Source organism: Odontesthes bonariensis, chromosome 23 (assembly GCF_027942865.1).
Source record: "Odontesthes bonariensis isolate fOdoBon6 chromosome 23, fOdoBon6.hap1, whole genome shotgun sequence".
Taxonomy (NCBI): Eukaryota; Metazoa; Chordata; class Actinopteri; order Atheriniformes; family Atherinopsidae; genus Odontesthes; species Odontesthes bonariensis.
In genome coordinates, this window is record NC_134528.1 from 18765871 (window position 1) to 18789560 (window position 23690).

Genomic DNA, 23690 nt, shown 5'->3' on the forward strand with positions numbered 1-23690 from the left:
AAGTAGAGCATATAAGCGCTTTCTTTTTCTCTCTCTCTACTCAACCTGCCAACCACAACACAGGAAAACAAGATAAGATAGACAGGAAGACGCCTCGATGTGAAACTACATCTCAGGCAACTGCTCACTGCATTCAGACTCGAGCTTCTTCGTTCCCTTGTCTCGTTGCATTTATTCAAACAGAGTTTACTCTAGAGGTTCCTCTACTTATGATATACCGTCGTGGTTTTTTTTTCCGAAAAATAATGGAGTTGACATACAAGTCGTCTGTAAATTTTGCAATTTCCATCTTCAGGTAATTGCAGCCAACTTCAACAAACCCATGGTGAGTGAGTTGAATTTGTTTTTCCTTTTTGCTGATCGTACATCGGTTACATGTTCTACTGACTCCGCTGCATTCACTGGACATATGATACGGTTCAGCCACAGAGACGCATTCAAACACGGTGACAATGTAACACGAGCGTGTCACTAATTGCTGTTGTTAAGACTGAACGGCGGAAGTTGCCAAGCGGTTTCTGCTGCGTCTGAGGTCTTACTTTTTTAATTTGGCTTCCTCTGTAAGAAGTTACGCGAGGACCAGCAAACCACACAGGAAAGCATCTGCAGCTTCCTGCTAATTTCAGTAAAAGCCCAGTTCTATGAACTTAAAATGTTTGTTGACCCTACTCTCAGTTCTCTGTTGGAATAAAGACCCATTCTAATGATGCGATGCATTTTACACACATTTAATAGGTGTGCTTCAGAATCTGACATTGCATTACAAATATAATACTATGTGATAATGTGGCTGAATCAGATTATACTGAAAAATCATCCTGGTCCTTACCAGGTCTGGAAAATTGGTTGAACAACAAAGCATGACCTGATAAACCTTTTCATTATTTATTTGACAAAAAGTTTGCCATAATGCAAAACTAAAAACACCATTCAGTAGCTTGTAGAGCCACCTTTTGCAGCAATAACGTGAAGTCACCATTTGGATTATGATACAAGGCTCATTATTCATTATTGTAGAGGAATTTTGTCTTTGCTTCAGTGCTTGAGGTTTGTGGGCTTTCGTTTTTGAAAAGTTCTGCTGCCACAGCATTTCAAACAGGTGGAAGTCTGGAGTTAAATTGGGTCATTGCGTCATGCTTTCCTTTTCAGCCATTCCGTCCATTTCAAGACCCAATTTCAGCCAAGCTTTAGCTGTCAGACATGAGACTCACATTTGACTCACTTGAGAACACTTTGGTATACACGTACAGTTCATGGTTGACACAAGGTGACTGCAAGGGGCCAGGTCCTGTGGCTGCAAACCAAGCTCGAATAATCACCGCTGCGTCTGACAGTTGGTGTGAGAGGTGTTTGGTTTTCACCAAATACGGCGCTGTGCATTATATGCTGCCTCTCCACTTTGGTCTCGTCCTTCATTTGAGAAAAGTCATTTGTAAACATTGGGTCAGATGGGGAACAGACATGACTGCCTGGTGTCAAAGTTGCTCGATATCCCAGAGCATTTAATGTCATGCAAAGTATAAGCGTGCTATTGTAGGCATAGCCATAGGAAAAGATAACCCTTTACAATGAGGTACACAACTCTATAGGTCAACTTTATAGCTCTCCTTTAGGAACTATTAGGAAAGGGCCTAGTAATTATTAAATAACTGTCCATTCATTCTCGATTAGTTGTTCTAGACTAAGATGGCACAGCCTTCAACAGTTGCCAAAAATGCTGTAAATTGGATGTGAAATATCTTCACTAAGCTAAGATGAAACCACAACGCTGAGGAAAGCAGCTGGTAGCTCTGGTTAAGAGCACCTGTCATGTCTACTTAATAGATTCTCATCCATGTGCAAAAAAGCTAAATTGCCATCTGTTTATCAACCCACGTTCCTGGAACAAAATGTTCATAAACTGTACTTTATGATTTCTTGATTTAATTTCTCCCTTTTGGCCTGCGTAGTTTGTTTTTACTATAATAAAACTAATATAACATCTATATATACTCCAGACGTTGGCTCCATATCATGACTAACTGGAAATATACAACATATTTGATCATGTTGTGTTGTTCATCAGAAATTGAAATGTTTTTATTTTTTATTTTTACAGACATATTGAAGTAGCAATGCATGACATACAGTAGAGATACAATACAGAGAATATTGTGACATTTGCACAACCTTTCACCACATCGATTTTCACTACATTAAAGAACTGTTTTTTGTTGTTTTTTTTTTTTTTGTACATAGACAAACAGAGCATTAAGAGCTGAAAGCCTCAAAGTTTCCCATGGAGAGGAGGGAACATTACGATTCTATCCTGGACCGAAGCAAGCGCATTACGTGGCAGGCCGACTGCTACATGGATCTGCAGTCCACGTCCAGCTCTGCCACATCACAAGCAGAGGGTAAGAGCTTCACTGCGTGTCCTTTACTCTTTGAAGTCTCTTAAGTTTCTTTTAAGTTGCTGTAGAGGTCTACTGGAATATTTAGAGTGATGGATGATAGGAACGTTTGGTCCTGACGGGGAAATAAGGCCAATCGGTGTTACTCAAATGAAAAAAAAAGTTATTTTTTAGTCAAATTGTGTATTTAAAAATAATGCAAATAAAGTTAGTTTTTTTTCATACTCTTACTAAAGTATTGTCTAGGAATTTTATTGCCAATGGAGACCTACATTAAATTTTGTTGTGGTGACAAATTAATAAATTTAGACTCGCTTACTTCGTGAACAATGACATACTGTTTACCATGTTCATTTATCAGTTTCCTGGGGAAAACTAGGAAGGGGTTTAGGAGGTTTGCAGGTGTTAAAGGTTGCTCTGACCTTTCAAGTTTTTGGACTGTGAGAGGAAGTGGCAGCGTTTGGCGAGAAGCCGCATATGCACAGGGAGAACATGGAAAAACTGCACACTGTAAGGCCCACGCCAAGATTAATGACCCGATGGTGCTAACCTCCACAGCATGCATGTTAGATTGATTTGTGATTCTAATTTGGCCCAAGTAGGGAGTGTGAGCGAGCATGGATCTTTGTCTCATTTGCCTCTGAGTTGGCCCTGTGAGGGACTGTCAAACTGTCCAGGGTGTACCCTGCCTCTTGCCTGATGGCAGCTGGGATAGGCTCCAGCACCCAGTGACACTGAATTTGTTTAAGCAGAAATAGAAAATTGTTGGAGAGCCACTTTGATAACCTGATGAGTTATTAAAATTAAGCCATTTTGGTGTCTGTGGCAAAGGGAAGGAATACAAAAGGATATCCAATTACCTCCTTCTTGCAACATTCTTTCTCTGACATGAAGAAATGGTCGTACCATTCCACTGATGAGGGGCTGTTTGTGCATATTGAGGGAAGAAAGTAATCCACTGATTAAAAAAAGCTTGTTCTGAATGTAAATGCAATAAAGTCTTTAGAGAAATTCATCTAAGAGGCTTGCTTTCACAACAGCACAACGATCCAAAGACGAGCTCAGCAAACAACAATCAGAACTGTTTGTTTCACACAGATACTGATAAATGCTTCACTGGTTTTTTTTCTTTTCTTTTTACCTGTTTGAGATGTAATATTTAATTATAAATGTTTTCCAGGTAAATAGGTGAATCAAGAACGCAATTATAAACAGCAACAAATGTGCCAATAAATGGCATTCTAATTCACAAGAAAGCTGTGTTGTTTTAAAACACAAACCGCACAGATTCCACATGCAGGAATATTTTTAGAGATATAATTGTTTGCCCCTTTGAGGAGATTATGCACCCGGTACTGTTGTTGATTGCAAGAGCAGCACCAGTACTCCCTGAATATATCGTTTCCTGTGAATGAATGAATGAATGAATGCAACTGGTACTTCATTGTGTTAAGGCTGAAGCATGGCAAATGAGAATCAATTTTACAGGCAAACAGCTTTAACAGTTTACATGGGCTTTGCATTTAATGTGGCAGTAACACCAGCTGGCATGTTAAAACTAACAGCGCTCACTTTCTGATCTTATAGTGTTTACCCTGTTCACCCGTTGTTTTTTAGTAGTTTATTCTATGCTGTGTCCTGTTTAGATCTGAGTTGGGTCCAAAAGCACCAAAACCAGCTACAAAGCTTTATTACGCCTTCCTTCCTGGAGCAGATGTTAACCCACCTAAGAGAGGTTGATGTGCTCACTTCAGCTGAGGAGACAAACATCAAGGAAGCAGCCAACTTACAGGACCAGATTAACATGCTCACTTCTATTGTCAATGGCAAGGAAAGTCAAGGTTCTGATGCCCTGCAGGGATTTATAGAGAGCTCGGATTCTCAGGTTGCCCAGCTCATCATAAACCATGGTGAGTGTTTACTTTGGATTTGCTCAATGTAGAAGGGACATTTTTGCACTTTTCATTTGGTAGTTTAGGCATCCATGTGGCAAAGTAACTACTGTAAATGGTAAGCACAGTGGGTGCTGTTTAATTCCAAAATTGCCTTAACACCAAATCAAAGTGTGATTTAAATTTCCAGCTGTTTAAGGCTGTGTATGTAAAAAAAAAAAAAAAAAAAGTAACACACTGCAAAGCACTTTCCTTTCCTAGAGGAAAAAAAAGGTTTACTTGTCAAATATCTAGATAATCACTGAGTCATTTCTTTATCTGTAGATACTATGGTGAAGAAGCACAAAGAGGTGCTGTTACGGCGATATGAACAGTACAGAGACAGGGATTCGGTGAGCTGCCCCAAACTAAACATCTCCTCAAGAAATTTAATGATGGTTGATGGATTTTCTGACCTCCAGCAAAAGGAGCATGACCTAATGCAGGTGGGAGTGACTCGAGGAGGGAAAAGAAATCATCTCAGGCACCTGGTGCTGGCGAAGCTGTTTGAGCCCCTGACGCGGGTCAGTTTACCTCCCAGGGTATCCCTTACGGTTGGGGTGGCTGGTATTGGCAAGACAACCTGGGTACGACACTTCATTAGACAGTGGAGTCAGGGGGCTATTTGTACAGATGTACACTTTGTCTTACCCTTCACCTTTAGCGAGCTGAACTCCCTGGAGAAGCTTTCCGCAGAAAAGCTGGTGAAGATGACTTTTCCTCATTTAGACGACCCCAGTTTGGTCCTGAGTAGCGCCTGCCGCACGCTGCTCATACTTGATGGTTTGGATGAATTTCGCTGCACTTTGAATTTCTCTGATGCAGCCCCTTGCAATGACCCAAAGAAAGAAGTGTCCATTGACGACTTAATTACTAACATCATCCGAGGGAATCTGCTCCCTGTCGTAAGAGTGTGGGTGACTTCCAGGCCAGGAGTAGCTGCACTTATCCCTGGAGGACTGGTTGACAGGGTTACAGAGATCCCAGGATTCAGCCCCACAGACATCCAGATCTTCCTGAACCACCACTTCTCTGAGAGGAACTTTGGCAGCAAGATATGGGCCCACTTGGAGTCTAATAAGATCTTAATGGTGATGTGCTACGTACCATGCATTTGCTGGATGGTAGCTGATACTTTGTTGTACATCATGCAAAGTGGAAGTCAGGAGAGTCTTCCAAAGACCTGCACAGAGCTTTATGCCCATTTTTGCTCTATGAAAGCAGAGGTGGGTGAACCAAGAGGTAGGGAGCCTGTAAAAGCAGAGCAGCTTCATGGGAGCAATCGTAAACTGCTGGGGAACCTTGGACGACTGGCATTCTATGGGCTCCTGAAACACAAGTACACATTCAGTGAGCAGGATCTCAGGGCCTATGGGATAGATCTACTGTTAACTCAAAGCAGTCTTGGTTCTGGTGTGCTTATTCGGGGAGAGTCCGCCATACACATAACATACCGATTCACACATTTGACCCTGCAGGAGTTTCTTGCAGCTACTTTCTACCATGTTTCCTCAAAGCGAGCCATCTTTGACTTGTTCTCAGAGAGCACCATGTCATGGCCCAAGATTGGCTTCCAAAACCACTTCAGGAGTGCCTTTCAGCACTCGCAACAAGCTGAGGATGGTCACTTGGATGTGTTTGCTCGCTTCCTCACAGGCCTTCTGTGCCCGACAGCCATCAAACCTCTTGCTGGGCTCCTGGCCTTGGGGAAAGATGATGGCAGTCAGAAGGCATGGGCAGCTGGGTTTTTGCAAGACCTCTTGGCCAGCGGAGGTGCTGTGGTCTCCCTGCGGACAGTCAACCTGGCTTACTGTTTACAGGAGTTGCAACATTCAGAGCTGCTGCGAAGTGTAGAGGAGGACTTACGGCAAGGTAGCTTGGCTGGAAAGCTAACACGGAGTCACTGTGTGGTGCTGGGCTTCCTTCTGCATGTCTCTCCTGTGTGCAGTGAGCAGACCAACCTGACAGGCTCTCTGAACTACACCACAGTTAAAAGTTTGCTCCCGCAGCTGCTGTATTGTAGCCATCTCAGGTAAATTCTTCGAAGCACCATCTCCCCATAAACCAAAGCTCAGGAGAAAGATTGAAGGCTAAAGATTTTGTTCGATCTGTTTAAAAGGTTGGAGAATAATCACTTCAAAGACGATGTCATGGAGCTGCTGGGAAGCCTCCTGAGTGCTAAAGACTGCCACATCCAGAAAATGAGGTGAGATCATATTCAAAAGTTGAATTTCTTTTCAAGTGAAGAGCATCTTGCAGTCTAACATTTCTAAACAACTGTGTCATATGGGGTTGCTTGATTGCTCAGATAATGACAGAGCCCTTTAATTATTGTTAAGTATCTTGCTGATTACAGTGCTTTATAAAACCCCTGATTGGTTAGTATGTGATTATGGGAGTGGTGCAGGAATGATGAATGCACCTACTCTTTATATTTCGTGTTTTATATGATTGCAACTTCTTTTATTCGTCCCCTCAGTTTGGCAGACAATGCCATCAGCAACAAAGGTGCCAAAGCCCTGAGTCGAGCCATCTTGGTGAATCGCACGCTAATGTCTCTCAAGTGAGATTCCTTTCCTGCCTGAATCAAACGGACAGTTACAAAAGCTTGAGTTCATAATAGGAGGCTGCACTCCTCTTCTTCATGGTCCTGTAGCACAGACATTGCTGCTTAGTATTTAAAATTGTGATTTTTACGCATCTCAAATCCTGTTTATGATTCAGCCTCCGGAGCAACAACATTGGCTCAAAAGGTGCAAAGTTCCTAGCAGAGGCTCTCAAAATGAATCAAGCCCTGATGTCAATAAAGTAAGTACAACTGCACTAAATCTTGGTTTATGCGCCGAAATATTCGAGAAAAAAAAGGCTAAAAATGAAAGCTGGCTTAAGTTATCTGTTCACATTCCACTCTTCAGCTTCCAGAGTAATGCCATCGGGGAGGAAGGTGCTCAGGCCCTTTCAGAGGTTCTGCAGTGCAACCGCAAACTGGTATCCCTAAAGTAAGTTGCATTGTGTTTGATTGTTGTTTTCAAATTTTCTCCCATATATAAAGTAATATGAAATATGTTTATGCTTATGTTATGGAATTTTCAGTACATTCTCCTTCCATGTATGTGATGTTTCAGTCTGCGGAAGAATACGATCGGAGCGGGTGGAGCAAAAAGGATCGCAGATTCACTGAAGACAAATCGGACTCTCACAAAGTTGATGTAATCAGTTTATATATCAGTTCCCTCTACTCATCTTGGTGATGCAATACTTTTTATTTCTTGTCTTCATATCGTTTGTATGTCTAAGTTGAGGTGTATATTAACATTGTTGACAAATAGACAAAGTTGTTGCTAGAGTTGGTGATAGAATGTGCTTGACTTTAAATTCAATTAGTACAGACTGAAAAGAGCTAGTATGTGGGTCATCGCAGTTGATACCTTTACAACACTGTCTCTAAAAAAGGTACGGGCATTATCCAGCATGTGAAAATAGAAGAAGCAGAAAGCAGTGTGCAATTCAGTGAAACCACATAACCCAAAATGGCACATAGGCAACAAATTAATGTTGAAACTGATCTTTTTTTAAATACTTGCCCTTTTTGATTCCATACTTACAACATGAAATATCTCACAAATAATTAGGTAAATTGGCAACAGATCAGAAAAATGATTTGGAATAAAAAGAGTGTTTCATCATCTCCTCTATATGATATCATTAAAAGTGTCAGGGAATTAAAAAAAAGAGCCGAGAAAAAAGGCTGGAAACCCCTTGCTGAAATCTTCAGCCCCTAAGGCAGCGCTGCTTTTTGAAATGGATATGATTCGGATTCTGAGCTAAAAAAAAAAAAGAAGACGACAATTGAGATTATTATCAGCATTAGGTTAAAAATCCAGTCTCTGTGACTGTATGGAGGTTGCATTGCATGGCAAGTTGCACATCTTTGAAGGCAACATATGCTATCATTTGCTGTCATTTTCAGCAAATGTTAATTATTTCGGCAGATTAGCGCCAAATTAGCTTTTGCAACAGCATCTTGCTCAAAATGGCCTGCTTGCAAACCAGACCCGTCAAGCATTAAAAACTGTAAAAAAAAAAAAAAGAAAAGAAGCCCTGACATGGTGATCAACTGTATTTTCCTTCTGTTCTGCAGTCTTTGCAGTAACCAGCTCGGGGACAAAGGAACAGTCGCTCTGGCAGAAGCTCTGACACTCAACCACACTCTGCTCTCACTCCAGTCAGTAACCTCTCCTCAGAAGTGCCGTTCAGCCTAATCATTTTCATTACTATACATTCATGAGTCCACCACTAATGCAATTTGACATTGTGGAATGCTACTGTGATTCAGAAAGTGTGGAGCAAAATGGTGACAGGTCTTGTATGTAATTCAGTTATAATGGCATTTTACCTTTTATTTCCTCAGACTTCAGAGTAACTCAATCAGCAACAGGGGAATGATAGCCCTGACCAAAGCCCTCAGGCTCAACCGGGGCCTTGTCTCCCTGAAGTAAGCATTTATTTAAATGCTAAAATTCTGCCACTCTCACACCTGTCCAGTAAATACAGAGAGTCACAATTTCATTTCCCTGTTTTTTTTCAGTCTGAGGGAGAACTCAGTTGGGGTGGAGGGAGCGAAGAACATAGCTCAAGCCCTCAAGGAGAACAACTCTCTGCAAGACCTGGAGTGAGTCTCCTCCTTATTAACAGTGTAGAGTAATACTGTACAATTACATGGAAAGACCCAAATGTTCAGTAATTATCGCTCCTCTAGACTACGGTATGTCATGAAAAAACACAAATACTGATACTATTGTGCAGTAATATTTTGAGCCTTATACTCGGCAGCTCCAGTGTTTTGATGATAATCACACTTCCCAATTAAAACCCATTTCCCACTTTAAAGCCATGTGTGCGAGCAGAGGCTCTAAAAATGGCACTTGGCACAGCATAAATAATATGTCTGACACTGTGGAGGTGTTGTGGAAATTTTCTCTAGTGAGTCTTGATAAGAGAAGAACAACTATGTTTTCTATTATATATTTATTACTTGGAAGAAAGGTGCTGGGAGTCTTTGTACACATGAGCTAGGCAAGATAAAACAGTGTTGCTATCAAGAGACCTTCCGGGTTACCACGATAAGATGCTGTGGTCGCACAGTGTTCGTTGTTGAGTTGAGACAATAACTGAAGGTCATGAGCAACTTTCATAAGAAACTTCCACATGTATTGAGCTAATACAATGCATATATTCATTTTCCATCGCAGAGGTTAAAGTTAGAGAATATTCTGTCCCCCTTTTTTTATTATGTGTCATTGCTCATCATATCTTTTAAAGGGACACTATGTAATTTCTTCCCCCATCTAGTGGTGCAATTTTATTTTGCAAAGTTGAATGAATTTGCTCTCTAGCGCCTCACGTTTTCAAATGTGCGCTGCAACTTCTTGAACTACGGCAAGCGGAATGTGTCAAGATTCAAGAAGCTATAGCTTCAGACTCAAGGTCCATACAAACAAAAAGAAATCAAGACACACAGTACAAAGAATTACATAACACACATACAACAACACTATAAATACAGATGACAGATAACATGTCAGATAACATAACATCTCCTTTGGTGTGCAAGCAATGCAATTAGTCATATTCCGGGAGTTACCGGAAGTGACGTCGACGCAGCGTTAGCATTAGCCTGTGTTAGCAATAGGAGCATTAGCAGCGGTAAATAAACTCCCGGTAAACTTACAAACTTTCTAATGCCTCGTTTTGTGAGTTAAGAGCCTATGTGTACTACGGCAGAAGTTTGGTAACAATCAATGCATTATTAGTGGGATCATTTACAAGATAAAATCTATTTAGCTTTTTTTTTTTTTTTTAAACTTTATTAGTAAATCAACAAAATAACAGTTTACAAATGTGAGCATAACGCCAAAAAGAAGATATCCAGGGGGAGCATAGGAATAATAATAAAAAGAAGAAGATGATGCACTTACAAAAAGAAAGCTAATGAACACAAAGACATATGTGCCAAGGAATAAAATCTATTTAGCATTAGCGGCTGTAAGCCATTTGGCGGAAATGACGTCGCAATGACGTCATTTCTGCTTGTAGGCCTGGTGGGGAAATCGCGATTCGAAGTGCTTTATGTCCCTCTCGGCACTTCGTCATTTTTCATAGACCGGAAGGACATGGCAGCCTTCATAGAGCTTACCTGCTCTATGTAGATACAGACAAGTTATTCTTCACTCAGGAGGATAAGTGAGATTTTTGACAGAGATCATTTTACACCAATGAGGACTAACTTATGAATGAATATGTTGATTTGAGCTAATAAATGACTTAATTTATTACATAGTGTCCCTTTAAGTCTACGCGTGTGTGCATGTTTTCTTTGTGTCTGCATTGCAGTCTCACAGCCAACCTGTTGCATGATGAAGGGGTTCAAGCGATAGCTGGCGCAATCAAGTTTAATCAAGGCCTCACCTCTTTGCAGTAAGTTGGATTTGCTTTTCAAGCGACACAAAAATCTGTGAGCAGATCAGAGAGCGTGGAATAAGTAAATCCAAACCACACAGTTCCAGTTTGGTCATATTTGTATGGGCGTTTTACTCCTCTCTGTGCACAATGGTATATGTCCATTGCCAGAAATTTATTCTTCGCCAAACATGGAGCTTGAGGTCTGCATTGCACGGCCACAATAACAATAGATTTGTAGCTTTCTATGTTCAGTGTTCCAGGATGAAACATTAAAAAAATGTACATTACAGTAACATGAATTATGATAAAAATAGCTCATAGAAATACAATAGTATTTTGAATAAGATTTACCTCAAGTGCCAAAAGTGTGCAGATCAGTAAACAGATCAATGTTCAGAGCAGTTATTTTCTATTTGATTACTTTTGTCAGCATTCTTATTCTGTTAGTTTGGATAATACAAAGTATTTTATCTATTACATCATAGCACATTTTACGTGGTGTATTTATTTTGCATATAAAATCCTCTCTGTAGTTGAACTGGTAACAACAGCTTTCACATACAGCTGTGTTTTATACTGTCCCTCAATTCTAAGGTTTTACAGATCAGGACATGATTAAAAAAAAAATCATCTTGTGTCTATTAGATCTTAATCTCAGATGTACAACATCACATGACATTGTGTCTGGCTTAATTTGAAATAGAACGGAAACTGCAATAGCAGAGTTTCAAAAGCAGTGTGTGTGTGAAGTAAGTATTGAAGGATTATAAGACCATTTCCAAACAATCTGGTGCCTAACACTTGAAAATGAGAAAGATTATTCACAAGTGGAAAATATCTAAGTTGTCAATCTTCCCAGTGGTCGATGTTCCAGCATGTTCGTCCCAAGGTCAGACCGCATGATACTTCAAAAAAGAAAAATGAAGCGCTACATCTCAGACTCTACAGGCCTTATTTAGCATATGAAATGTTCAGAAAGTTCCTGATGGTACAATTAAAAAAGCACCGATAAAAGGATGTTTTGTTTGGAAGGGTTGCAAGGTTAAAACATCTTTTTAAAAAAAACATTTTCTAGAACAAACCCCAAGACTTATGGAACAACTTCCTTTGAATATAAAGACCAAAGCGCTGATGTTCTGCAATAATATCCAAAACCAATTGTGAAAGCAAACACAGAATATCACCACAGATACCTCATAGAAAATCCTTTATAATTTAGAGATCAGTTCAAGATATAAACAGAATTGACAGTAGCTCCAAACCTTTCGAGATGACTTTTATATAGATGCTTCTGAATAAAAAAAAGGGCCTTTTTGACAAGCAGATGTCTCTCTCTCTCTCTTTTTTTTTCTTACTTTCTAAGAGAGCTGATTTCTCAGCAGGTGGTGCTTTTACACTTGTTGATATAATCTCAGGGCCAGGTAAGGTAAGGTAAGGGTTCCAGCATGAGTTGCTATGGTGATACAACCTGGAACAAAATGAACCAGCTTCATGGTACTGAAAAGCCCGAGCAGATCCTCCAATGGCCGCATTTAGCCTCTAATCCGTCTCTCTTTGTACAGGCCCCTTGTTTAGGACCAGAAGTTAGTTTGCTTGTTGCTTTTAAATGATGTTCTTAAAAGTAAAACCTTGGAATTGAAAGAGACCTTAGTTCCTTTTTCACATGATTACATGAAGTACTGAAATGGAAAATTGGAACATTTTAATCCTGGTCAAGCAGAGAGTTGAGATGCTCAAGTAAGAATAAATGGAAGTAGTCAATACACTAAGGGCTCAAACATAATTTATTCCAAACCTGCAAAATATTGTGTCATAGCTGACCCTGTGTTGCTCTTCTTCTCTTTTTACAGTCTTCAGTGGAATTTTATCAAGTCAACGGCCACTAGAGCTCTGGCCCATGCCCTCCTCTCCAATGCCACAATGGAGCTCTTGGAGTAAGGGCAATCTACTTTCCATTGTCCACTGCCCCTTTATCACTCCTCCTTTCAGTCACCTCTATACCACACATTCCAATTTATCTGTAATTATATTGATCTGCTCAAAAATGTCAAATGTCTTATGTTGAGGTAATGTGCAACCACATCACTGTGAGAAATTACTAGCCGCATGTTCCCATCGAGTGATCGTGGTTTCATCTGTTCCCAAGCATTTATGTGAAATTGCAGTCACAGGGATTTCCGGTTAATCACAATTGTCAACACGTGTTTATTTTTGTCTCTCTCTTTTGCTGCAGTCTGCAGGAAAATGCAATCGGGAATGAAGGTGTCGTGTTTCTTGCCGAAGCTTTGAAAAGCAACATGTCACTGCGTACCTTATGGTTGGTGTTACAGTTGTTTAGTGTTCGATCCTTTTACTTTTCATGTTGGCCTTGAAGTGGTTGTTTAAAAAAAATTAAAAAATCATGAAAAAAAAGTTTTACACATGCATCTTAACATATGAATCATGAATGATTAAAGAAAAAAATCTATATGTGCAACAATTAGTTGTTTTCTGTTTCCACCCTCAACCCCTGTGGTCACTGATTGGTATGCTTTTAGTCTGCAGGGCGTCTCAGCAGGTACGAGTGGAGCCGTCGCAATGGCAGAAGCTCTGATGACCAATCAAACTCTACAAACATTAGAGTGAGTCCAACCCTTACCCTTGTCATAAGTAATAGACAACCAAATTGCATTTGATTTGGCTTAATAACAATTGAACTGGTGGGAGGAACTTTTATATTACATTAATTTTCCTACTGAAACTTAATAAGCAGGGCAAATGGTATGTGGTTGCAAGTCATGAACAGTGCCACTCAAAGAGGCCAATTCTGCAAATGAGGTCTTATAACTCCGCTGATTGATTTATTGACATAGGCACAATTAGTTAATTTCAGTCGGGACCAGAACAGTCCACCAGGAGTAGCAGAAATTAACATTGAGTCACAAACCAGCAGATGTTTGGATAATCTGCAGTCTGTAGGTTCATTCACTGATGACGCAGGCACAGCTTGCTTCTTGTTGCTGCAACACATGACATAAGCGTGATCCTGTTTACCAGTTTTATAGTTATAGAGTCAAATGCAAATGAAAAATAAAGACTCTATCGGGTGTACTTTGACCATAATATTCAGTGCCGTGATCAGAGAAGCTGGTAAGAGTTTCCACATTAGAAACGGAATATTCTGTCGAACTAGATATGTGATCCAGGTAAAACCAAAGTGGGAACTAATGATGATAATGAGAGTTTCAGAACATAAGATAAATGTCAGAAATAAAGATGAAATTTCTCCCAGAAATGGTGCCTCCTCCTCAGTGCAGCAGTAATAGGGACAAGTTCTTATTACAAAGAGATTCCCACATTACAAACGGAGAGTCCAAAGAGTTTGACTACAAAATTACTGTTGACCTGTTTTCTACAATGATAACATCAGGTCTTCAATATTCTTTTGTCCACAAACTACATGTCGTACCCTTCGATTGCCACCCTTCTCACTTTGTTAGGCTATCAACTGTTTTCCTTAATAGTTTTCCTCTTTAAACCGTTTTTTTTTTTCTTAACTGACAGCCAGCTGTCATGGTAACCTCCTGTTTGTGTGATATCTGTTAAAAGCTATGAATCCACAAAATGTCATGGTGCATCACAGCCTCCTGGCCATTTGTTGTTCTACTTCTCTGCACACAAAGCAGGTAAAATGTTGAAGATGACATCATGGCTTCAGGAAATAATGTTACAGCCATTAAAACCAAATAAACTTTTAAATGAAGAATAAACATGAAGAGCTACAAACAGCTGGATCTTGAAACAGCCCCGCTATGTATTCTAATAAGACAGTGTTATGGAATTTTTGTCTTAACTCCCTATTAAGATTTTGCTTACCATCCTATTACATCTGATGAGAAGTGAAATATAGACTTTCAATGTTTGTGCCGGCCGGCCACGTGTTTATTTTCTTCTGCAAAAGAGGTCAATCCTCACCAGTCAGCGTTCGTGGTAAGAAGAGACCCAGAACAAAGGAAATCAGAAGCATTTATACAGAAAGAGGAGGGTTTGGACTTTCAGGTGACACCTGAAAGAACACACCGTGTGTATTCTCCAACTTGCCACACCCCCTGGGGGAAAGTCTCGCACTTTGGGGAGATGCAGAATCCGGAGACAATGGTCATTTGAATGATTATTGTCAATGTGTTAATCAACAGACACCTGGTCTGCAGACATTGGGTCTACAACAAGGTGTCTTTTAAGAGACAAAAGGTTAGCAGACATCGAATTTACCATAACACTTGTCCCTTTTGATTATTAATTAATCATTAATAGGAGAAAACCATAAAAAATTAAAAAAAAATGAAATAGTGTAAAACTAAAGGAAAACAATATTGAAATAGAATTTTAAAAAGATAAAAATTAGAAATCATCAACCACTTTCTTTCAATTGAGTAGACCTAATCACTAATAGAAAACAAAACAACCTTAAAGAAAAATAAAAAGGAATTAAAAAAAAAAAATGAAAGGGAACAAAATTAAAAATAGTCATAACTATTATCACTAATTCACACAGATTGAAAAATATATCATCCTGGCGGTTGTCTACAAGAGAGAAAATAATGGGAATATAAAAACAAACAAACAAAACCAAACCAAAGCAAAACAAAGAAAATAAAAATGAACATTTACAAAATGTTATCAGAGTCTGATTTGGTGTCAGGAATGTGAACAGAGGTTGAATTTTGGTCGGCCTTATTGGCATACACATGAACATACGTGGAGGAGTAAATCATCAAACAGCCATTTTAACGCATGGAATTAAGATGCAGAGCAAAAAGAAAATTATTATTAAAAACCGTGATGGCCATCCTTGGCTCTAAGATTTTTAACCTAGAAAGTCATTCACTGCTGGTGGGGGTTGAATGGCATCTTGCATATGTTTGATGATGCTGGTAATGTTCTCATATTCATCAGAATGGTTGTCCTCAGTTCCAGAGGTCCGCTTGACCGTCTTAAAATCTAACAGCATGTTAAGTTGGGAGCCATGTGGGTCGGGTGACCCATTGACTAAAACTGAGTTGTTTGTGTATACCCGAGCTTGGATATTTAATTCCACACCAATACGTGCCATGGTGTAGTTTGTTGAAACACGTCTAGTTGGCGTTTATTGAGTTGATTCCTTGCGTCGTCCTCTCTGGCGTCTGTGCGTCCTTGCACCGTTCGTTCCTGATGTCATCCATCTTCCTTGGCGTCTGTGCGTCCTTGCACCATTCGTCCTCGTGTTGTTCCTCCTCGTCGTGTGTTCCTCCTTGTCGTTCGTTCTTGTGTCGTCTGCTCCTCCTCTGTCGTTCCGGTTGGCAGCTTGGCTCCTCCGTTGGCTCGGGGATCTTCCTTCAGTGGTTGGCGTGAACCCGCGTCGTTTCTCTGCCATCTTCACAGCGGTATGCGTCATCATAAGGCCCTGGGATGGATCTCGTTACCATTTGGAATGCCGGTGCTTCTTTCTCAGGCCCTCCACCCCCACTCAGTCGTCAGGCTGGAAGTCATGGCGTGAAGTGGAAGCTGGTGGTGATTTTACCTGCTGACACAGAGAGACAGAATAAGTTTTGCAATATTTTAACATATTTCCTTGTGTGAGTGGAATGGAGTGGTCTGGTTACAGACTCCGTGTGTAAAAGAATTGCAAAAGGTCTTATGTGTATGTTAAATGTTTTCCTTATTCTAATATGCATAAGGACAATAGGCTTTTGTCCACGGCAGTCCTGTTTCCTCACAACACTACGCTAATTTGATTTTAGAGTGTCATTTTCTGGCAGGGTGTTATAAACAATGTTGTTTGAGGTTAATAGCAAGAAATGTATTAATTTGGGTTATGGCAGAATTGACAAAGTGAGCTGGGAATAATCTCTGTTAGCAGAGCCTCTTTAGGTATTTTGCTGGGAATACTTCAATTCAGTTCGACCACACGTCGATCTATTACTAAGCAATTATTCAGGTGTTCAAATGGTCTGTCTGTGGTGGGTGAGTGGGTGTGATCGTTTTGTTTTACCTGTTATGCATTGCACAAACCATTCAGGATTGATGAAACTTGAAGAAAATCTGAAAATCCTTTAGTGAAAACAGTGTTGGGTTATAGCATTATTCTTCCCCCCTTTTGACACATGGTTCAACCCATGTGTCACTTATGCCAAGTGAGGAAAGAAATGTTCAGGCAGGAAAGATTTATCGTCAGGTCCACATCACACAGCTTCCTTTGCTGTGTGGCACTGCAGCGTCTTTTCCTGTGGTGTGGCGAAGGGCTGTGATGCTGTAAGAAAGTTGGGAATGGTAACAGGAATTGATACAAATAAAGGATCAGTGTGTTGGAATGTCGCTCTGTTTGCAGCCAGCGGCATCCTCGCCTGCATTTCCTAGAGAGAGACAGGATCTGAATGTTGTTAGTGTGAGAATAGAATATCAACATCAGAATAGACCTGCAATGTGGGATGCAAATCTTTAGGTCATCAGCATATTGTAACAAAGTAGTGTCTGGAGAGAAAACAAAGGATTCAAGACTGTCTGAGCGCTTCATTGGCTTTCACGGTATTCTTGAAACAGACGTGTGAATGTATGGCCTCGTATGCTGAAGTTGAAAGCAAACCAGAATTAGCTTCCTGTGTAAACCTGGAGCCTCAGAGTAGATGTATGAAAAAGTTGTAAACCTGGAGCCTCAGAGTAGATGTATGAAAAAGTTGACCATTGATACAAATATTGTATTAATTGGCTGCATTACCTGCTTGCAGACCCTGAAAAACATGCCACTATTTTCTTTATCTCTGATCTTCTTATCAGGAAATAAAGTGTGCATTTTGGAGAATCATCATCTGGGACAATGACTCCTGCTGTCTTAAGAGGCTCAAAGAATCGATGGCTTCTTGTTTGACTGACTTACAAAGTTTAAAGTCTGATTTTGGAGTGATGACAGCATTTTCACAAACTTTGAAGAACATCATACTTACCGACAGTCCACAGTGACTTGGAGACCTCCTGTAAGGCTGTTTGAGTACAGTGTTTTCTTTGGACAAACAACAAAAGTTTTTTAGAAGTGCTTTTAGTTACCAGCTGGATTTTCCTTTGGGCGTGCACATATAACTTTTTCTTTTTTTTTTTTTTTTTTTTTTGTACCACTACAGTGTAGGTGAGAAACATAAACCAGATTGATCAGATTTTCTTGCTAATCGGCTGCACGCTTACATGATTTCATAACGGGGCTTAAATCTTCCCAACTATCTGATGTGTGTTTTTCTAGTGGGATGTGTGGGCCTGAATGAGACTAGTGCAGCACATTTATGTTGTGTCCAATAAATGTGTTTCAATGCGAATTTGTCAAACCGCTCCTTTAACCAGCCTTCATCATCAGGTGGAATGCATTCCAGGTCCTCTGGTGTCTTAAAGTCGTTTGCTTTTCTTGGCTGAAACAAAACTCAGAAGCATGTTAAAGTTTGCAATTTCCATTGGTTAGCAAAAGTCATGTTCAGGGTGTGGTAGACGAGGTGTGTGAAGGAGTTGGTGCGTTGAGATTAGACAAAGCCTAATTTGCAAATTCAGTCTCTACCTATCAAGTTAATAGAACAGACTTCAGAGAGCAAGAATGCGTATTTGAAGCTTGAATGTGACCCGTCTACAAATTTGAATAGGACAGTACCTTCTTTGCAAGTTGGTTTGGCCTATCAGCAGGAGTCCATTTCCCTCTGGCAGCCCCCATCCACCGTCAGTCTGATTTTTCTGCTGATGCCGATAAGGCGTTTCTGGGACAGTCACGTCTCCAATGTCCGCTTTGGCCACAGATGAAACATACATCTTTGGGGGTTTTCCTTTCCCATTCTGATGAGGTGTTTCTGGGGCATTCACGTCTCCAATGTCCGCTTTGGCCACAGACAAAACATACATCTTTGGGGGTTTTCCTTTGTTTCCTGTAACGGCCATGTCCCTCCCCCGTTGTATCCCGTGTGTGTGGAATCCACATAATGCAGCCGCCATTGGTTTCAACTCCTTCGCATGTAAATGGAATTGGTATCTGTGTATATCTCTCACCTCGTGTCTCTGCCTCTGTTTTCCACATTTGTAAACAATCTCTTTGAATTTTGTTCTGTCTTATTATTTCCTGTTCCCTTTTCTTCAGTTTCTCTTCTAAATTTGATATGTCTTTTAAAATAAAGGATCCCCCTATTGGAAACCCAAACTCATTCGTCCAAACATTTAGATATTTTAAACTTCTTTCCCCACATTTCTTTCTCATAACATCAACAAGTGGCTCCCCCGGAGGCTGCGCCATCCTCAAACGGAGACCTTGCTCCCCACCCCAACTGGGAAGCGTCGTACGACTGATTATTCTTTAAGTAGTAAAAAAACTACTTTAATTTAACTTTTCTCTGCTTCGTTTTTCTTAAAGTTTACAAGCAGCAAAAAACTACAAACATTTAACGTCTCTGCTTCGTTTTTCTTAAAGTTTACAAGCAGCAAAAAACTACAAACATTTAACGTCTCTGCTTCGTTTTTCTTAAAGTTTACAAGCAGCAAAAAACTACATTAGACAAACGTTTTACGAACATTTAACATCCTCTGCTTCGTCTTCTTAAGTTTACAAGCAGCAAAAAACTTTGCCACCTGCTAAGATCATGAGAAATGGAAATGCTAAAACCCAAATTTGAAATAATAATTTAGAAGTCAATATTTCAGTACTCACCAGATGGTTTTTCGCTGATCTATGTTCGTTGGACTTCAGCGGCAACGATTCAGGACAAATACACGGTTAAGCCCTCCCGTCTTAAAACCTAAACAGACGTTCAGAGGCTGAATTATATAATTCAGGACGGCCAATCGCTTCCCGTGTCTTTGCCCCGGACGATTGCGCGTGAATCCTGCTGACAACGCCAAATTGTTATGGAATTTTTGTCTTAACTCCCTATTAAGATTTTGCTTACCATCCTATTACATCTGATGAGAAGTGAAATATAGACTTTCAATGTTTGTGCCGGCCGGCCACGTGTTTATTTTCTTCTGCAAAAGAGGTCAATCCTCACCAGTCAGCGTTCGTGGTAAGAAGAGACCCAGAACAAAGGAAATCAGAAGCATTTATACAGAAAGAGGAGGGTTTGGACTTTCAGGTGACACCTGAAAGAACACACCGTGTGTATTCTCCAACTTGCCACACCCCCTGGGGGAAAGTCTCGCACTTTGGGGAGATGCAGAATCCGGAGACAATGGTCATTTGAATGATTATTGTCAATGTGTTAATCAACAGACACCTGGTCTGCAGACATTGGGTCTACAACAAGGTGTCTTTTAAGAGACAAAAGGTTAGCAGACATCGAATTTACCATAACAACAGTTACAGAGTAAAATTAATTCAAGATGTGCTGTACCAGTCATGTGTAGGTCGGGTTTTACAGCATGAAATGAAAATAAAGAAAATTAGTACAATCTGAAGTCTTGCTAAACTTTATAATTCATCTATTGTTAGCAACAAGATTAAAACACTGAGGGGGAATTCTCACGAAATTTTTTTGGGTCTGATGATAAGCTGGATCCTAAAAACGTGTCAATGATTCATTTATTTTATGCATTTTCAGATGAAATTGTTGAACAACAACAGGTGTGAGTCTGCATCTCCAACCATCTTTTTGGTTCCTATTAGTTTTCTGAGCTTTTTTATCTCACTGAGCTGAGTTTTCTTATTTGTTTGCTGTTTATTTTTCTGTTTATCTACTGTCTGTAACCAGAATTTCCCAGTTTGAGATTGAGTTTATCTCACAGCTATAGCCTGATCATCAGTAAAGGTGTGCCTTGGAAACACTTACTTTCATAAATGTTGTGCTTAGTAAAAAAAAACTTTCAGATCCTCTGAGCCAATCAAACCAGATAAAGATCCCTCCTCTTCACCAACCACATTTATAGATGAAACGGTACCATTCTGTTTCTGAAGTAACAGGATCAACTCCTCCTCAATCTATGGTGCTACGTAGTGCAAGGCGGATGCTGCATGCATGAAATACAGAGAAGTCATTACCTGTGTTTGGGTTTGAACAGGTTATTTCTTGGGGTCCAATACATGATTGGAAGGATCTATTTCTCCATTTCTTCTGTCTTGGATTCTGGGGATATTTAGAAAAGATTAGGGGCTGAAGCCCCATATGCTTACTGGCTTCAAAAAGTTTCAATGCAGCAGATACGGCAATAGATTTTCTATATTTGATTTATTCTTCTACATGACATGAAGTAACCATCAACCAAAAAGTTGTCATGTCACATAATTTAAGCCTAAATTTGTGACACATCTACGCATCAGAGTTGTGGACAAACCTTCCTGTTTCGCAATTTCTGGCTGAGACGGTCATTAATTAAAGATTTTGTTAACAGTAAGCTATTTATTTAAAATGTCTGTACAGATCAAATCAATAACTAGGACTGCTTTATACGTGAAGACATTTAATTTTTCCATTTTTTTTTCTTTTTTCCATTCCCTAAATTCCTCCTCATATTAGTTTTATTTATTTTTTCAGTATTCCATCATTGTAAAACATTACAAATAATTTCACTTTTTTTTCCACATGTTTCATCATATTTCTGGAAAGCTACTATTTCATTATGTCATAAAGTGCAAAGTTACATATTCTGTGTCAGGTGTTGTTTATTGGCTCAACCCAACAACTGTTCTCATTTTTTGGTTTGCAAAACTTGCTAGAATTTTAACTGATTTAATTTAATTTGGATGGAAATGATTATATTGTATATGTTAATGTATATGTATAATTTTGGTAAATGCAAGTACTTCCAACAGAACAACACACCTCGGTTTATTGTGAAACTCTCTCTTTTTATTTTTTTAAAACTCTTTGTAAAGAACTGTGGTTTCACTCTCTGTTGGAACAGCACCAAAGAGAAGTGAAATACTGTAGCGCGAAAGAATAATCTGGCTTGATCGTCATTCTTCTGCTCAGTTGTTCTCAACACATTTTCTATGTTTTTCAGTCTACGTGGCAACACTGTTGGGATGGAGGGAGCAAAGGCCCTGGCTAACGCTCTTAAATGCAACAGAAGTCTCAAGTCACTGAAGTAAGTCCTGACTGCAACTTATTTCTTTTTACAGTCTATGCACCTGAACCTATTTCTATGGAACTATATTCAATGGAGATTGTATTTCATTTGCATTATTTGTCGTATTTGCATTTTAAACATTTAGTGTGGGTTTTTATGTTCTGTTAAGTTTTTTAAATTTGATTTAAATATTCAGACTCTGATACAGTAAACTTGGTCAAGAGACCAAGATCATCTGGAGGCAGCTGTACACTGACATAAGTTCATGGTTTTGAAAACTGCAAAGGTCTTCCTTTGTATTCGGAAAGAATATTAAAGGATAGCTCCCCAGTATTTCAGTCTGGTGTAGTTCCTAAAACTGTTGCTACATGCAAACTTTGAGCTCCTCACCTCTGGTTTAACAATCCAATGAAATTAATTGCTGCTCTTAATGTTAGTCAGACTCTGAATGTTTCAGATTATCCATGTAAAAGTAACATTTGCTGGAAAGCAGCAAGAAGCTTGCACTATTTGTCCCAATAAATGTTCACAGTGCACTGTGCTAAAGCTTTATAATTGCATATTTTGACATTTGATGAAAAAAACACTGAGTCTGTGAATCATCAGTCTTCAGGAGAACTCCCTGGGTATGGATGGAGCCATATTCATTGCAACAGCTTTAAAGGGAAACCACCAACTAACGTACATCAAGTAAGTTTTCTTAGCAACACATATGTTTGATCGGTTAATTTATCTATCTGACCTAATTAAAGCTGTTTCTGTAGTTTGCAGGGGAATGGCATTGGAGAATCTGGAGCAAAGGTCATATCTGATGCAATAAGAGCCAGTGCTCCTGGCTGTGTGGTGGACATCTAACCAACCTCATACTGAGGAAAACAACATATACGCAATGAAGAAATAACTTTGTTATCACAGAAAAATGTAAATGATGTAGTTTAGTCAAACTCTAGCCTCGTGATGTTCTTGAATATTTAGACCTGACCATAATTTTATTTTGTTCTCTGTATATTTCGATAGCTATTTTAATATTTATTTTAAATGTAAATGGTCCCATTTGTCAGGCTCAAGACCAAGCAAAAAAGCTAATTCAAGAAAATACTTTATTTGCACCATATCCTTTTTATCTACATCTGTAAAATACACTTAGTTCTAAACAAGTTAGAGGGACTACAGTGTATTCTTCTCTATTTGTCTTTATTTGAATAAGATGTAATTTTGTATATTTGCACAATTAAATCTGGTTTATAGAAATAAAATGTACACAGCAAACCTGTTGCTTTAGCAAAGTCACAAACATTTGTTTATTACTTTGGTGTTATCAGCCTATACACCTTTTGGTATGGTGTTTAGTATTGAATAACCTGTCATCTTTTTCACTTTTCATCCAGTGTGATATTATAGCAACGCTTGAAAATAAAGCTTTGGGCACACCTTATCGTGTTATTAATAAATATTCAAGTGTGTCCTTTTAAGCTGCTAAAATGACTCACCAAATGGTTTGGGTAAAAATTGTAGTGTAGGGTTGTCATCCTTTCACATCGAGTGAAATTGCATGAAAAACAAGACGGGATGCAGCTACAAAACCAGCAAAATAAAATTTACCAATTTTCGAGCCCTAAATGTGCACTACTACAATTTTTGCTCTCCGGGTGAACTTCCTTCTAATCAAAGCTGTAAATAACATCCCCGCAGTAGTAAATGGGGGATACTGCACAGGTCTGGAGTTGAAGCACAGCAAATGCTGCATTCATTTCAATCACACAAATTGTAGGCAGCTTCTTCTTCTGAGTGTTCCATGCCTGGGAACCCTTAAATATTCATGCTTGTTGCATTTTTATAAGGCTGTTATCCCAAAACACCATTCATG

The 23690-nt window shown here is 39.5% G+C and overlaps 1 protein-coding gene across 1 annotated transcript; it reads left to right on the forward strand.

Annotated features, from left to right (window-relative positions):
• Positions 1–72: 72 nt before the first annotated feature.
• Positions 73–23254, forward strand: nlrc3 (NLR family, CARD domain containing 3). The gene is made up of 19 exons (XM_075457125.1): positions 73–325; positions 2239–2396; positions 4040–4303; positions 4610–6356; positions 6444–6530; positions 6804–6887; positions 7049–7132; positions 7240–7323; positions 7450–7533; positions 8466–8549; positions 8736–8819; positions 8913–8996; positions 10718–10801; positions 12637–12720; positions 13020–13103; positions 13324–13407; positions 21758–21841; positions 22430–22513; positions 22588–23254. The coding sequence occupies exons 2-19, from the start codon at positions 2279–2281 to the stop codon at positions 22676–22678; spliced, it is 3399 nt and encodes a 1132-aa protein (XP_075313240.1). The 5' UTR covers positions 73–325; positions 2239–2278; the 3' UTR covers positions 22679–23254.
• The last annotated feature ends 436 nt before the right edge of the window (positions 23255–23690 follow it).

Coding starts and splice junctions, on each gene's coding strand:
- nlrc3 (XM_075457125.1), top strand. CDS start 2,279: ATGGAGAGGAGGGAACATTACGATTCTATCCTGGACCGAAGCAAGCGC. Junction 6,531..6,803: donor TGCCACATCCAGAAAATGAG/GTGAGATCATAT, acceptor TCGTCCCCTCAG/TTTGGCAGACAATGCCATCA. Junction 13,104..13,323: donor ATGTCACTGCGTACCTTATG/GTTGGTGTTACA, acceptor GTATGCTTTTAG/TCTGCAGGGCGTCTCAGCAG.